Source organism: Hibiscus syriacus, unplaced genomic scaffold (genome assembly GCF_006381635.1).
Source record: "Hibiscus syriacus cultivar Baekdansim isolate YM2019G1 unplaced genomic scaffold, ASM638163v2 tig00011718_pilon, whole genome shotgun sequence".
Lineage (NCBI taxonomy): Eukaryota > Viridiplantae > Streptophyta > Magnoliopsida > Malvales > Malvaceae > Hibiscus > Hibiscus syriacus.
Window position 1 is genome coordinate 1,152,044 of NW_024062254.1, and position 16,305 is coordinate 1,168,348.

General features: G+C 35.7%; 1 protein-coding gene across 1 annotated transcript; it reads left to right on the top strand.

Annotated features, from left to right (window-relative positions):
- Positions 1-2,657: 2,657 nt before the first annotated feature.
- Positions 2,658-15,913, top strand: LOC120204799. Its single transcript, XM_039204813.1, has 2 exons — positions 2,658-4,370; positions 15,731-15,913. The coding sequence occupies exons 1-2, from the start codon at positions 2,691-2,693 to the stop codon at positions 15,911-15,913; spliced, it is 1,863 nt and encodes a 620-aa protein (XP_039060744.1). The 5' UTR covers positions 2,658-2,690.
- The last annotated feature ends 392 nt before the right edge of the window (positions 15,914-16,305 follow it).

Genomic DNA, 16,305 nt, shown 5'->3' on the forward strand with positions numbered 1-16,305 from the left:
AGCCTCCCTGAGATGGCCGAATCGACCACAGTCAAAACAGATGAGAGGGAGGTTTTCGTACTCAACGATCTGGACTTTGTTGCCCACCATCACCCTGGGAAATCAATGGCTTCGTAAGGTCAACGTAAATAGCAACTCGGGAGGCCTGGAAACCGAATCCAGGCTATGACCTTGTCGGATAAGGTTGTGTTGTGCTCATAGTATCAAATTGCAGTTGCGGATGCGGTTGTGGTGTCGCGGTTGCGGATGCATAATGTGTTGCGGCTGTCGAGGGCGTGATCTCTTATTCAAAAATCACAATATGTATAAAATAGTATATTTATACATTTTATAGTTATCTTTTAATATACTAATATTAATATTTCTTTAATATTTTATTTTAAAAATAAAAAAATTAATTTTATAGATAAAATTTATTAAAAACAAGTATAAACCATAGAAGTGCTATTGTACTGGATAATGAGTAATAACAATTATAATATTAATGAATAACATATAAACAATATCACTAAAATCATATCAAATTTTTTATATTTTAACATAAAAATATTCATTTTACATAACTTAGAAAGAAAAAAAAAATACATAACTACAAACATAAAAATACATAACTAATTTTAAACATAACTATACGATATTCTTAATGATATATTTTAATTAGTTTTAAGAATTAAATTAGAATAATTCATCTATGTAATTTATATTTCAGATAATTTAAAGTTTGTTGCGGCGTTGCGGCGCAACAAATTGCGTGTTGCGGTGTACGTAACGATTTTTGACCGCAACAATCGAGATGCGGTTCTCTTATATCGTTGCGTCGATATTACGTCGGCTAAAAATTAAATGTTACGATATGGGTGTTACGCTGGGTTGTGGCTGAAATTTAGTACTATGGTTGTGCTAAACTCCATTGTCCAAGTTTGGACAGTTAAATACTGGCCGTAAATGATCCACGGTCCTTCGGCTAACACTTTGACATAGTTTTTGTGAATAACCCAATAATGAATAATTCTTTACTTAAACTTCATTTAAGGAATGGTTAAAGTTAAAATTAGATTCACTTTAATTGTTATTCTTTTGTTTTTTTTACAATATTTACTTTAATTTATCATTTATATATTATTGTGCTTTTTCTTTTATCTTTATCAAAATTATTTGCCTCATCATTGCGTTAAGAATCCAATTTTCCTTGCGATTGGCATGTAATGTTTACGACTAAGAATTTGTAGCTTTTGCTTTGAGAAGATGTGATGTTTTAGAGTTACATTTTTCTTTATTGTCTCCCCTTTGTTTTTCCAGGATAAATTAGAAGTTTAGTATCTAAACAATTAGTTTTGATCCGTTTTAGTAGGGGTGAGCATTCGATCTATTCGAGTTAAGAATTTTCGATTTGTTTTTGTTGATGAGTCGTATTTTACAACTCAAACTTAACTTGGAATTTTCTCGAGTCGAGTCGAGTTTAAGAAATTCGAGTCGAGTTATTCGAGTTTCTATACTAATTTTATTATAATTATTTATGACATTATGGCAAAAATTTGTTTCAATTTTTCGACTTTCTCTAACCATATATATATATTATATTTTTTTCACATTATAATGTTATTTAATATATAAATACAATCTAAAATTATAAAACATATTCATAATATTCTATTTCAAAGAAAGTATTTTGAGGGTAAAATATTGATGAGAGTATAAAGGAGTCAAAGAATTGATAGGAAGAATGAATTTGCAAACAATTGTAGTCAAAAGACCAAATTGAGTAAAATGCAAAGTTAAGGGAATAAATAAAAAAGAGAGAGGGAATTTTTTAGTGAAAAAAAAGAAATTGAAGTTACATAGGTATTCTATTGTGGTATGAGGAAGTGGTTCAAATTTCGTAAAAAACAAACTTAAAATAAATGATGGATTGAAGAAATAAGGAAATTATAAAAAATTGAGGGACTAAATTGAAAATGAAAAATTTATTATGAAAAAGAGGAATTGAAAGTACATATATATTCTACAATGTTTTAGCAGCATGTGTTTCAAATTTGGTAGAAAATCGACTTAAAACGAAAGAGAAATTGAAAGAATAATGAATTAGAGACTAAATTGTAAAACTGTCAAAAATACTTAGTCATATTTTTTATTTTTTGAGTAACTCGAAATTTCAAAATTTTAACTCGACTCGAACTCGAAAACCGAATTTATAATTCAAGTTGATTAGAATAACTCAAAATTGAAAAAAAATCGATTTTTCGAGTCGAGTCGAGTTTTGCTCACCCCTACGTTTCAGTATCTAAAATTTAGGTACTAAAACATAACAAAACTGATAGTTTAAGTACTAAACGCATAATTTACTTTTTTTTTAGTTGGTAAGGAGAGGAACAATAAAAATTTTATATTGTCAAAGATACACTGAAAATAATAATAATAATATTTACAATTAGGAATTTTGTTATGCAATGGCAATCATAATCTACAAGTAAGAATTTACGACTTTTGCTTTCAAAAGAAACAGAGTTACTCTTTTTCTTTATTGTCTTCTCTTTCGTTCTTTACTTGAATATGGTACAAGGAATGAGTAGATCAAAGAAATAAAATGATCAACAAGTTTTGGATATAAATAGCACAGCCTGTGAGGTTGTGGTAAGCATAAACAAGAGAGAAAATACATAGTAATTGGTAGAGATCATCAAAGAGAGAAAATGGCATTCGCTTCGCCAAAGTTCATCGTGCTCAAATCCGAGAAGAATAACCAATATTTGAGCTACGACCGAGACGATTCAAAGGTACAACTCCGGTGCTTGGAAGCTCTGGCTTTGAGCACTCCATTTACAAAATTTGAGGTGGTGTCTAGCGCCCAAGATGGCCTGGTGCACATAAAAAACTGCCGCCTCAACAAATACTGCGAACGAGTCAAGGAGCCTCCCGTGCCGCATGACCCCGACAACTTTTATTACGCCGCAACCGCCGACAAGCCGGAGGAGGACCAATCCAAGGAGTCATGCACGTTGTTCAAGCTTGTCTCGGTTGACATTGCAACAAATGAGATACGTATCCAGCACGTGCAATCAGGGAGATATTTAGGCTATTGCGGAACAGATGGGTATCCAGACTACTACCCTTCCGATTGTCTTTTCACCGTCTCCGACTGGGAGTTGCTTGCAGACTGGGCGTTTACGTCGACGAGGTTTATCGTGCTCAAATACGATGCGAACAACGAGTATTTGGGCTTTATCCGTGAGAAGGGAGAGTCTTACGGATATCTCAAATGTTCGGAAACTCGGATTCTGAGTCCATATGCCAAATTCGAGGTGGAGATCGCTAAAAGTCCTGGCATGGATGGCTTGGTGCACATAAGGAGCTGTCAAAATAACAAATATTGGATTGCCGGCGGCAACAGCGGGATTACCGCAAGAGCCAAGGAGAAGGAGGAAGACCAATCCAAGGAGTCGTGCACATTGTTCAAGCTTATCTCTGTCGACGACGCGGCGTCTAAAGTCCGAATCAGGCATGTGCAATCGAAAAGATATTTAAGGATATTAGATGAAACTTGGCGCGTGTTGGCAGAGTCCGAAGATTTCGATGATTCTTCCCGTGATTTGTTCATGATCATTGACTGGGATACTCCGGTGGTTCTGCCGAAGTTTGTGGCGTTCAAAAGAACTGATGATCAGTACCTGTGTCTTCGTGACATCGATGGCAAACCGAGTTTGCAGTTTACATCTGATGATATTGGTGATTCGGGTGTGGCAATGGAGATTTTCATGACTAACAATGGGGACATTCGCATCAAGCCCGTTTCTTCCAGTAAATTCTGGAGGCGTGGATCGGATTTGGTTCTGGTGGATTCCGATTACACTAGCAGCATCAACAACACGGACACCGTGTTCCGCCCCGTCAAAGTTAATGACAACACAATAGCTCTTCTCAACTTAGGCAACAACAAGTTCTGCATTCGCAACGCAAAGACGAGTTGCCTTAGTGCTGAAGCCTCCTCCATTACCAAGGATGCTCAGCTGCAGGTGGAAGAGCCTGTCTTGGGAAGGAAAATTTACGGTATCAAGTACGATCTTGATAACGCCAGGATCTACGACGAAACCGTCCTTTACGTGGCCAGGAATTCGGCTAGTAACTATACCAATCAAGCCGAAACATTAGACGTAAGGCTTTCTTATACAGACATCAAGACCAGCACTTGGATGTGGCAAGCATCACTGAAGTTAGGAGCCAAAGCCACCATGGGATTTGACTTACCACTCATTTTCGAAGGGTCGATCGAGTTGTCCGGTGAAATCCAGGGTGGAAAAGAGTGGGGAGAGACCACGACAACAAGCACCGTAGTGGAACTAGTTCACCAAGTTAAAGTGCCTCCCATGACAAAGGTAACGGTCGATTTGGTTGCGAAAAAAGGCAAGTGCGATGTTCCTTTCACGTTCTTGCAAAAGGACTGTCTTTATAATGGGAACGGTCTTGTACATGAAGTGCCAGGGAACACTTACACTGGTTCTAATTACTACAACACCGACTTTCAAACCAAAGAAGAGTCTCTCAGCTCTTCGATTTGAGCAGCTATGGCGGCAGTGTGGGCCAGCTTATGTGCATCTACTAAGTTAAATAAAACCGTGCTTCCATCGTCGAAGCCAATGTGTGCCAGTGTGCTCGTGTGTGTTTTATCAATGATCATGTATCGATAATCCCATGTACTTTTGATACGTGAATAAATACTATGGATTTGTGTGTGGTGTGCTCAAAATTGACTTAAATATTCCACATTTCGTCACGACTCATAACCCGAATCGTTTCAAACTCACAAAGGAAAACTAAGCCATAATGGTCCATAATATGCTTAAGCTTGATGAAGGGCTTCAACATAAAATAGTTGACATTTTTTTTTGATAACGTAGGACCTCCCAGGGCCAGGCTAAAGAACCCGACCATACAAGGCAACCTCCGGAGGAGCTCAAAGAACCCACCACTCTGTCCCCCCGCTTTTTTCCAGGATTTCCAGCCAACGCGGTTCGAACCTAGGACATAATAGTTGACATTCTTGTTATTCATTGTATCTTCGAATTTATTTGTTAATAACTCTTTCATACTCCAATATATACACGGTGGGACGAATAGAACCTAATAAAAAGTGACGTGATTTCATACCTTGAAACATTCGTTAATTTTTTTTTGATTATGTTATTTTAAGGTTTAATGTACTATTTGATATCTGAATTATTCATTATTTTTACAAATGTGATACTTGTGTTTTATTGTAAACAAATTTGGTGCCTATATTTACAAAATATTGCACATTTGGTACCCTATTTTATGACTTTTACAAATATGGTACAAGTGTTTTCTATTTAACCAATTTAGTACTTATATGTTAGGGTGAGCGTTCAATCTAGTTGAGTCCATTCTAGTCAAAAAATTTTGAGTTTCTATTTAATTTTTTTGGTTGCCTTCCAGTTCTAAGGTTTCACCTTGACTAATCTAGATTGATCCGAGTTGCACACCTAGTTTGGGTGAGTCTCCCAGCGGGGATTTTTTTGCATACACAAGGAGTCGAACCTAAGACTTTGCTTAAGCGATATCAAGCTGTTTACCACTTGAACCAACCTCATTGGTTATTTAAATTTAATTATAAAGATTTACAATATTATGACATTATTTGATTCTAATTTAAATGGTATTTTATAATCATATACAATACATATACCGTACAAAGTCGAGGGACTCAACTTTTTGTACTTTCTTCATATGTGATTTACATATATCATACAAAGTCGAGGGACTCAACTCAAACTTTGATTCAAACTTGAAAATAATCTACTAATTACTAAAAATTTTGAGTTATTCGAGTTGTATTTTACAACTCGATTTGAACTTGAATTTTTTTAGTCGAGTCGAGTTTGTGAAATTACAACTCGAAGTTAATTCGAGTCGAGTTTTTCAAGTAGAGTTGAGTCGAAAAAATCGGTTTTTCGAGCGAGTCGAGTTTTGATCACCCTTGGCTATATGTGTCTTTTGTAATAGTATGAGGTGATTATAAGGTAGTATTTGTTCAGAATTTTATTAACCAATTGACAATGCAAACACACCCTGTAAACGCAGCTGCTCGAACCCAAAAACTTTAAGAAGAACAACATTCTCTTTTATCACTGAATCCACTTAATAGGTACAATATCTATATTTATTAGACATTACACATAGTGGCAAATCTTAACAAAATAGTTTGTGAGGGAACAAATTAACAATAAAAAAGTTGAGGGGACAAATTGTAATTTACAAAATTAAATGTTAATTTACCAATCAAGCCGAAACAATAGACGTGAAGCTTTCTTATACAGACACCAAGACCAGCACTTGGATGTGGCAAGCATCACTGAAGTTAGGAGCCAAAGCCACCATGGGAGTTGATGTTCCACTCATTTTCGAAAAGAGTGGGTAGAGACCACAACGATAAGCAGCGTAGTCGAACTTGTAGACCAGGTTAAAGGGCCTCCGATGACAAAGGTGACCGTGGATTTGGTTGCGAAAAGAGGCAAGTGCGATGTTCCTTTCACGTTCTTGCAAAAGGACTGTCTTTATAATGGGAACGGCCTTGTATATGAAGTGCAAGGGAACACTTACACTGGTTCTAATTACTACAACTAGGTAGTTTACCCTAGTGACCAAAACATAAATTAGATAATATATAAGTGACCAAATAGGTAGTTTACCCTAAATAATAATCGAAGTGTCCAAAACATAAATTAGATAATATATAAGTGACCAAATAGTTTACCCTAAAAAATCCCTAACCGGGTACCCGGAAAAATTCAATTTTGTGACCCGGGTCCGACCCGGGAAATGTCGGATCGGGTACCCGACTCAGCCGAATAATTTTTTTTAGAAAATTACCCAATTTTTTAGGTTTGGGTTGTCGGGTCGAGTATTTTTGCACACCCCTAACTACAACACCGACTTTCAAACCAAAGAAGAATCACTCAGCTCTTCGACTTGAGCAACTACTTTGGGCATTGCAGAGTCCGAGTCAGTCAGTGTGTGCTTGTGTGCTTTTTATTATTGATTATATATTGATAATCTCATGTACTTTCGATACATGAATAATTAATATGGATTCGCGTGTGGTGTTGATAGGAGTCGTGAACTGTTAAATAAAGTAAATATGAATGAGAGTAGTATTAGAGGAGAAAAGGTCTATCCACAATGAGTTAGAAATTTCTGATTTAGAGTTGCGTTGATTTTGATTAAGATAAACTGTAATAAAAATAAATAAATAAAAAGGGTTCGGTAAAATAAGAATTAAAGAAAATTAAATAAATAAAAACAATAAAAGTAATGATTCGAAAACAATAATGGAGAAAAAAGCCTTGAGCTTAGCCTTGCTTCGATTCCATTTGATCATCAAAATGAATTTTACTTCGGGATTCATGCATGTTACAGTCTGCAGGACTTAACCCTTATAACTTGCTTTTCTCTTTGGTATCCGATCTTCCCAAGTCACTTTTCAAAATTCGGTTCTTGAATGGACCGCCACTAAGTGTGTTACCAGAAAGTCGAACTGACTACCAGTAGATTGTTACTCCCAACTTTAAATCAGAACAATATCAAGACCACCATCGAATTGTTGAACTAAAAATGTTAAGACTTTTAAAAGTAAGGTCAATTACCAAACTAATTTTCCATAAAATTGAGAATGTAACCCGAAATTATTATGTACTTTTTTGAATTCTCATGTTTGGAATTGAGTAATTCTTAGCTCTTGACTAAATAAGAAAATTAGCTAAGCATTATAAAAATCATACTTAGCATATTTTGCGAAAACAATAAAAGTGTAAAGTAGAGTGGAAATGAAAAAGGAAGAAAGCTTTTTATAAAAATAAAAATAAAGTAGCAAAGTAAAAATTCAAGATATCCATGTCATACCTTGGGTATTTATAGGCTTCCAAATCCTAAAAATAACATGAAAATTGAAATGCAAAATAATCCTAAAAATTGAAAGATAATTACAAGTATTTTGATTTCAAACTTAAAACTAAATTTCATAAAAGTTCTCATCAGATTGTGCTGACTTAGTTGTTTCCAGAAACTTTCCCATGCTGACTTGACCTTCTAGAAACTGTCACGTCAGACCACATCATACCCAGTGTCGTGTCCATGTCTTCGACTATGATCGGATAATAAAAAAATGCAAACAACAACCTTTTACTACTGATTCTGGAATATAGACCACTGGATGAAAATAAGCAAAACAAAACCAAATTAGTAGTAATAATTTCATAATACAAGAAAATTAATAAGTAAATATTATCAATCTAGAACGTTAATCAGGTGTAATTTTTTTACATTTCGTCACGACTCATAACCCGAATAACCTGAGCTATAATGGTCCATAATATGCTTAAGCTCGATGAAGGGCTTAAACATAAAAATAGTTGACATTTCTTGATATTCATTAATATTCAACGGACCAATCTACTATTTTTGTTGGTGTAAAATAAAAAATAGTTACCGGGCTTCATTGTATCTTCGATTTCGGCGAATCTTGACAAAATAATTTGGGAGAGCTGAAGTTCAACCCAAAAATCGACCCATTTTTAGGTTAAAATATGGATAAGATCCGATCTAAACATAGATGTATATACGAGCCTAATAAAAAAATAAAATAAAAAGGTGTATTATTGTAATTATCTTTAAATATATAAAAAATAATTATAATATTATATCGAATCGAATAGGATCGAATCAGAACTCGTGAGTCTAGGTAAAATGGACATCCCTAGTTGCAACCCATCGTCATGAATTTTAATTACCTTCAAAGAGTGGAAACAATGGAGTGGGATGGAGGGTGTATTCAAAAGTAAACAATGTTGCAAGGTAACTAAATTGATTGGTTGAGTGAATCAATTTGATGTAAAGAAAATATAATATACAATTAAACCTAATACAAGTTGATATAAATCCTAATTATGCTAATCATCTACGTTTGTTAATAATTTTGTCATTAAGGTTGGCAGCTGAATGATTTAGTTTATTCTACCTACTATCCGGGAGCAGGAACATACGTATAATTTTATATTATGGGTATAAACTTTTAAAAAATCATACTAAAAATTTAGGATAGTGAATTATAAAGTTTGAGAGGATACAAAATTAAATCATCAATATAAAATATAAAATATAAAATATAAAGAAAATTCATAGACTATATATAAAACTTAATAAGAATTGAGAAACCTCAAAGTAGGAAAATTAGTGGGTTTGAGTGGTATTTTTTAGCCCAAATAGGGCATTCTCGAGAAGGGGTATCAGTACTATATGAGTCAGTACCAATATTGTTCTTCAGCAGAGCATAGAAAGCTTTAGTCTTCAAGGGAGTATCGATACTCACGCTTGAGTATCGATACTACAGGGTTGGTATCAATACCGAGAATGCATTTTCAGATTTCAGTATACCATTTTGTAACGGTACTCAAGGGAGTATCGACACTCAAGGTTCCAATACCGATATTCCCTATAGGAGTATCAATACTTCATCTTTGTTGCAAGGCAAAATAGCTAGATTATCGATACCTTTAAGAGGGTATCGATACTAAAGGGGTGGTATCGATTCTGAGAGGCTAGTATCGATACCAAGGTGTGTTTTTGGGCTGTAAGTCAAGAGAGCTTTAAGAAGAGTTGAGGTTTTACCCAAAAGCTTATAATTACTCTCCAAATAAGACTACAAGTGAGAACAATAATAAAGTTTAATTCAAGCATAGAAACGAGAATAATTAGGATTAAATAATACTAGCCTTGTTTGAATGCACAAAAAATGATCAGGACACCCAAGTTTCTTTAGAAAAGCTAGCGGATTCGAAACTATAGTTTCAGTTCGGATATATCCTTAGGGAGTGCGCAAGGCACTTTAAGCTGATTAACTAAGGCCGAGGCCTGACACTCGCAAGGGGTGAGTTAGTCGAGGGTATGGTGTCCGATGCAAAGATTCCGAGGGCCATAACCTCAGTAGACTAGAGGGGTGTGTGAGCTCCGAGATATAGCCCCTCAGCTGCACCATGATGTCTACCATAGAGTAGAGAGCGAGTATACAAGTATACTCACTAAAGCATAGCAGAGAAGAGCAGTAGACAGCATAGCGAGTATACAGGTTAGTAGATCGAGCAGTTCAAGAAGACATAAAGAGACCAGGATCCAGATCCAGTGCAGATCAGAGTACATCATCGAGTTTTTGAAGTGCATGTATATTTATAAACTCAGTTGTATCAAGTTGTAAAGTCATATAAGAGTCGGTCTGTAATTAATTTTGAAATGTATTTATTTATTTTGAGAGCTCTCTAATGTAAAGCTTTTTAATTCTTTTTATGGATGTTTTATATGGAAATGGTTTTTAAAAATAATCTTTTAAAGCAAGATAAGTAGATGTAAAAGTTGGTCAGTTACTCCGGTGGCTCCGTGTAGCATCCTAGTTGGACGACTGTGTGTCGTATTGGTCTAGGGTGTTACATGAAGTTTCCAGCTTTATCGTCAATTTGATTGCCACATGTTTGAGCTGTTGACCTTCATTTGTTGCTGACGACTTGTTTTTTTTCTTGGTAAGTGTCAAGTTTAAATTCTATCATTGCCCATCAAACTTGAATTTTCATTCCGATAGTCTTTTGAATATTTCTACTTTCAATGGCTTAGTGAAAATGTCTGCTAGTTGATCTTCGTTTCGATAGTAGATTAATTCAACATTTTTGTTCTTCACCTGCTCTCATATAAAATGATACTTTGTATCAATGTGTATGTTTCGGCTATAGGAGACGGGATTCTTGGCAACCGAAATTGTAGATTTGTTGTCGACATAAATTATTATCGGTTCTTCTTGTGAAAAGTCTTGCTCGCTCAAAATATTCTTTAACCAAATTGCTTGGCAAGTGCATGTTGCTGCTGCTATATATTATGTTTCACATGTCAAAAGAGCTACATTTGTTGCTTCTTTGAAGATCATGAAAATGTTGTAAAGCCGATATGAAATAGATAACCGGAAGTACTCTTTCGATCATCTAAGTCTCCCCTATAATCACTGTCAAAATAACCAACTAACTTCGATTTTTTTAGTGTTTGTAAAATAAACCATGATCAGTTGTACTTTTGACATATCTTAAAATTCTCTTGAATGCAATCCAATGATCTTGTTTTGGTTTCTCTATAAATCTGCTTACCAATCCCACAACGTATGTTATGTCTGGTACTGTGATAGTCAGATACTGACAACGCGTCATTTTGATGTCAAATAATTTAGCCTTAAATTGAAAGGAAATAAAATTGAATTAAAATTCTAATTATAAAAATTAGCCCCCGGCTTTCGCTTTGTCTTAAATTTCATCGATCATCGAAATAAATTTTTTCACATTGGATTCATGTCGGTTACAATCTATAGGGCCCAACCCCTACAACTTGTTTCTCTCTCAATTAAACCAACAATCCAAAACAATCTTTGATTGTAAGTCCTTAAGAGGTCTAATCACGACAATCGTTATTAGCGTCACTCAATTTTAAAGCTTTGGAAAACCCCAACTGGGACAGTGTCTCGTTGAGAATCGAATTCGATCTCAGGTCCCAATAGCGGACCTCCGCTAAGTGTGTTCATATAAAGTCGAATGTGCTACAAGTCGATCCTTCCTCCCAGTTGTTAACTGAAACAACTAACAAGCCAACGAGGACTTTTTGATTTGAAAGCATTTTGATTATATAAGGATGATCGATTACAGATCCTTGATTCCAAAAAACTGAGAATGTAACTCGAAGTGGTTTGTAGTGCTTTTCAATTCTCACGATCGGAATTGAGTCATCGCTTCAGCCTTTGGCTATGAAGAACTTAGCTAAGTATGATAGAAATCATACTTAGCATGTTAAAAGAAAAATAAAATAAAAACTTGAAAGTAAAAACTTTTATAAAATAAAGAAAACAAGAAGAAAGAAAAACGAGAGAATTCCATATGTGTTTTGAGGCTTACCCCAAGGGGTGTTTATAGTCTCCTCAAAACCCTAAAAATCCAAAGAGATAATTCCTAATAAATGCAAAGATAAATTGTAAAGAAATTGCAAAAGATAATTCCTAATAAATTGCAAAAGATAATTCCCTTAATTGTTTGAAATAAATCCTAAAAATAAAGATAAATCCTAAATTCACGTCTGAATTTTCGGCTGAGTGTTTTGTTTTCACGAAAATGTTGATTGTACCTTCTAGAAGATGTTAACTCATATACACGTCAGCAAAGTCATGCCCCAAATCATGTCCACCGGTCCAACCATGATTCCAGAAAAATTAAAACTTGCAGAATTCATCCTTTTTAGCATAGTTTCTAGAATCCTATGTCCTACATCGTAAATAAGAGAAAACACCCAACTTAGCAACATAAACCGACAAATGAGTAATTAACAATAAAACAATAACGAATTTAAGCACTCATCAAATTCCTCCTCACTTATTCAATGCTTGTCCTCAAGCATTTTCAATCAATGCATTATAAATCTCAAGTTGCTATCTCAATTTCACAAAATTCCCACGGCTTCCAAGCAAATCAAAATCAAGCAAATGATAAAATCCAACAGCAATCAAGCAAAGACATAAATAAAAGAAGGTTAAATCAAAGCATGACATTCCAATTATTCATTAATCTCAAAGAAGCAAGATTTAGTACCTCACATTGGTTCACTCATTCCGCTCAAGTGTTTCAGGTAAAAGAATCGCTCAAGCCAAACTAATCAAAGCATTACCATTGGCTTTTAACTAAATCTAATATCCACTACCAAATATGAACACGATATATTAGTCAAGAGGTCTTTAAAAAGGGTTGTAATGGGGTTAAGGTTCGGGGTAGGATAAAGGCCAAAAATTGGGTGAAAAATTCAAGACAAAGAGAAGATCATTCCAAAGGATTAATAAAGGGAAGATAAAATCAAGGGAAGATAAAATTAAAGAAAGTAAAACAAGAGATCAAACAATCGAAGCTTTATTCACTTTTTTTTTTCTTTTCTCATTTTTTTCTTCTTTGTTTGGAAACTTTCAATGTTTTTTTAACCAAACTGGTTTTCTGCACTATATATTTTTGCTCATCCAAACCAAAATTGCAATGTTCAAATTTTTTTGTGCTCAATTTCTGCACTGTTCGAACCAAACTGCATTTTTTGTTGTTCGAACAATTTCAATTTTTTTGATTGTTTTATTTGATTATGCACTGTATCGAAAAGTTTTTTTTTTGGTTTTTCGACTTTGTCCTGAAAAAGGGTGACAAAAAGAGGGAAAACAAACAAAATAGGTATTATTGTAATTATAAAAAATAAAAATAAAAATAAAAAATAAAAAAGTGTATTATTGTAATTATCCTTAAATATATAAAAAATAATTATAATATTATATCGAATCGAATAGGATCGAATAATAACTCGTGAGTCTAGGTAAAATGGACATCCCTAGTTGCAACCCATCGTCATGAATTTTAATTACCTTCCAAGAGTGGGAAACAATGGAGTGGGATGCAGGGGTGTATTCAAAAGTAAACAATGTTGCAAGGTAACTAAATTGATTGGTTGAGTGAACCACTTTGATGTAAAGACAATATAATAAATAATTAAACCTAATACAAGTTGATATAAATCCTAATTATGCTAATCATCGACGTTTGTTAATAATTTTGTCATTAAGGTTGGCAGCTGAATGATTTAGTTTATTCTACCTACTATCCGGGAGCAGGAACATACGTATAATTTTATATTATGGGTATAAACTTTTAAAAAATCATACTAAAAATTTAGGATAGTGAATTATAAAGTTTGAGAGGATACAAAATTAAATCATCAATATAAAATATAAAGAAAATTCATATACTATGTATAAATTTAATTTTTTCAAGAAATACTACTGTCAGCATCCATCTCTGATTCGGAGGAACAATCTTTACACAACAGGGCAATCAAGAAAATGGGTATAAATAGAGAGCAAATACATAGCTAATTGGTAGAAATCATCTTTCAAACTAAAGAGTAAAAGAGAGAGAGAGAGAGAGGTTGTGAAAATGGCATTTACTTGGCCAAAGTTTATCGTGCTTAAATCCGAGAGGGCTAACCAATATTTGAGCTGTCGAGTTTCGAGTTTAAATGGGCGAGCCGAATGTTTTGAAACTCAGGCTTTGCGCACTCCATGCACAAAGTTTGAGGTGCAGAGAGCTAACTCTAGCGCCCAAGACGGGTTGGTGCACATAAAAAACTGTTACATCAACAAATACTGTGAACGACTCTTTTATGCTCCTATTCCCTTATGGCCGGGGACTGAGACTCAAGGTTTTTATTATTATGGTGCAAACGCTGACAAGCCGGAGGAGGATCGATCGAAGAAGGCATGCACGTTATTCAAGTTTATCTCAGTTGACACTGCAACAAATAAGTTTCGATTTCAGCATGTGCAATCACAGGAGTACTTAGACGACACGGGATCCAGCAGAACCACTGCTGACGCCTATTCTGTTTTCACGGTCTTCGACTGGGAGTTGCTTGCCAACTGGTTTTTTTTTTCGGCAAGCTTTATCGTGCTGAAATCCAATGTGAACAACCAATATTTGGGGTTTATCCGTGAGAAGGGAGAGTCCTACGGGTGTGTCAAAAGTTCGGAAACTCAGATTTTGAGCCCATATGCCAAATTCGAGGTGGAGATGGCTACAAGTCCTGGCACGGATGGCTTAGTGCACATAAGGAGCTGTCAAACTAACAAATATTGGGTTGCTGGCACCAACAGCGAGATTACTGTGACCGCGAAGAAGCCGGAGGAAGACCGATCCAACGAGTTGTGCACATTGTTCAAGATTGTCTCTGTAGATGATGCGGCATCTGAAGTCCGAATCAGGCATGTGCAATCGAAACGATATTTAAGGATACTAGACGGAACTTGGCGAGCGTCTGCAGTGTCTGAAGATTTCGATTATTCTCACAATGATTTGTTCGTGCTCATTGATTGGGACACATCCGTAATTCTTCCAAAGTATGTGGCGTTCAAAGGAACTGATGGTCAGTATCTGTGTCTTCGTGATGTCAACGGCCAACCGTCTTTGCAGTTTGCATCGAAAGATATTGGTGAATCAGATGTGACAATGGAGATTTTCGTGACTAATGACGGTAACATTCGCATCAAGCCCGATTCTTCCACTAAATTTTGGAGGCATAATTCGGATTCGATTGTGGTGGATTCTGATTACACTAGCAGCATTAACAACATGGACACCGTGTTCCGCCCTGTCAAAGTTAACGACGACTCAATAGCTCTTCTCAACTTGGGCAACAACAAATTCTGCATCCGCGACGCAAACACGAGTTGTCTTGCTGCACAAGTCTCCTCCATTACCAAGGATGTCCAGCTGAAGGTGGAAGAGCCTGTCTTGGGAAGGAAAATTTTCGGCGTCAAGTACGATCTCGATAACGCCAGGGTCTACGACGAAACCGTCCTTGTTGTGGCCAGGAATTCTGCTAGTAACTATACCGGCCAAGCCGATACATTAAACGTGAAGCTTTACATGGAGTGGGTATTGGAAGTGGATGGCTTCACTTAAGGTAGGAGCCAAAACCACCCTGCAATTTAACATTCCAATCATTTTAGATGGGAAGATCGAGTTATCTGGTGAAGTTCAGACTGGATCTGATTGGGACAGACCACGACGACAAGCAAGGTCGTGGAAGTTGTACACCAGTTAAAGTGCCTCCGATGACAAAGGTGACGGTGGATTTGGTTGCGAAAAGAGGCAAGTGCGATGTTCCTTTCACGTTCTTGCAAAAGGACAGTCTTTATAATGGGAGTGGTATTGTATATGAAGTGCAAGGTAACACTTACACAGGTTCTAATTACTACAGCACCGACTTCCAAACCAAACAAGAGTCACTCAGCTCTTCGATCTGAATAGCTACTTGGGCACCGCAGAGTCCGAGTCAGGCAGTGTGTGCTTGTTTGTGTGCATCTACTATAATAAAACCCTGCTTCCTCCGTCGAAAACCAATGTGTGCTTGCGTGTTTTTCATTATGTATCACTAATCTCGTGTACTTTCGATACGTGAGTAAATGATATGGATTTGTGTGTGGTGTGCTCAAAATATACAATTGAATACTAACTACTTCCCTTATTAAGTTTAAAGGTCTTACCTTTAAGCAAAGATAGATCCCACTGTACTTCTTGATCCCAAGCCATGACATTCCGAGTCAAATTACACTGACGCAAGACACCCTCTCAGACATCCTTCGAAAAAGAGTAAGAGAAGAAAAGGTGGTCCCTCGTCCCTAAATGGCCACAGAAA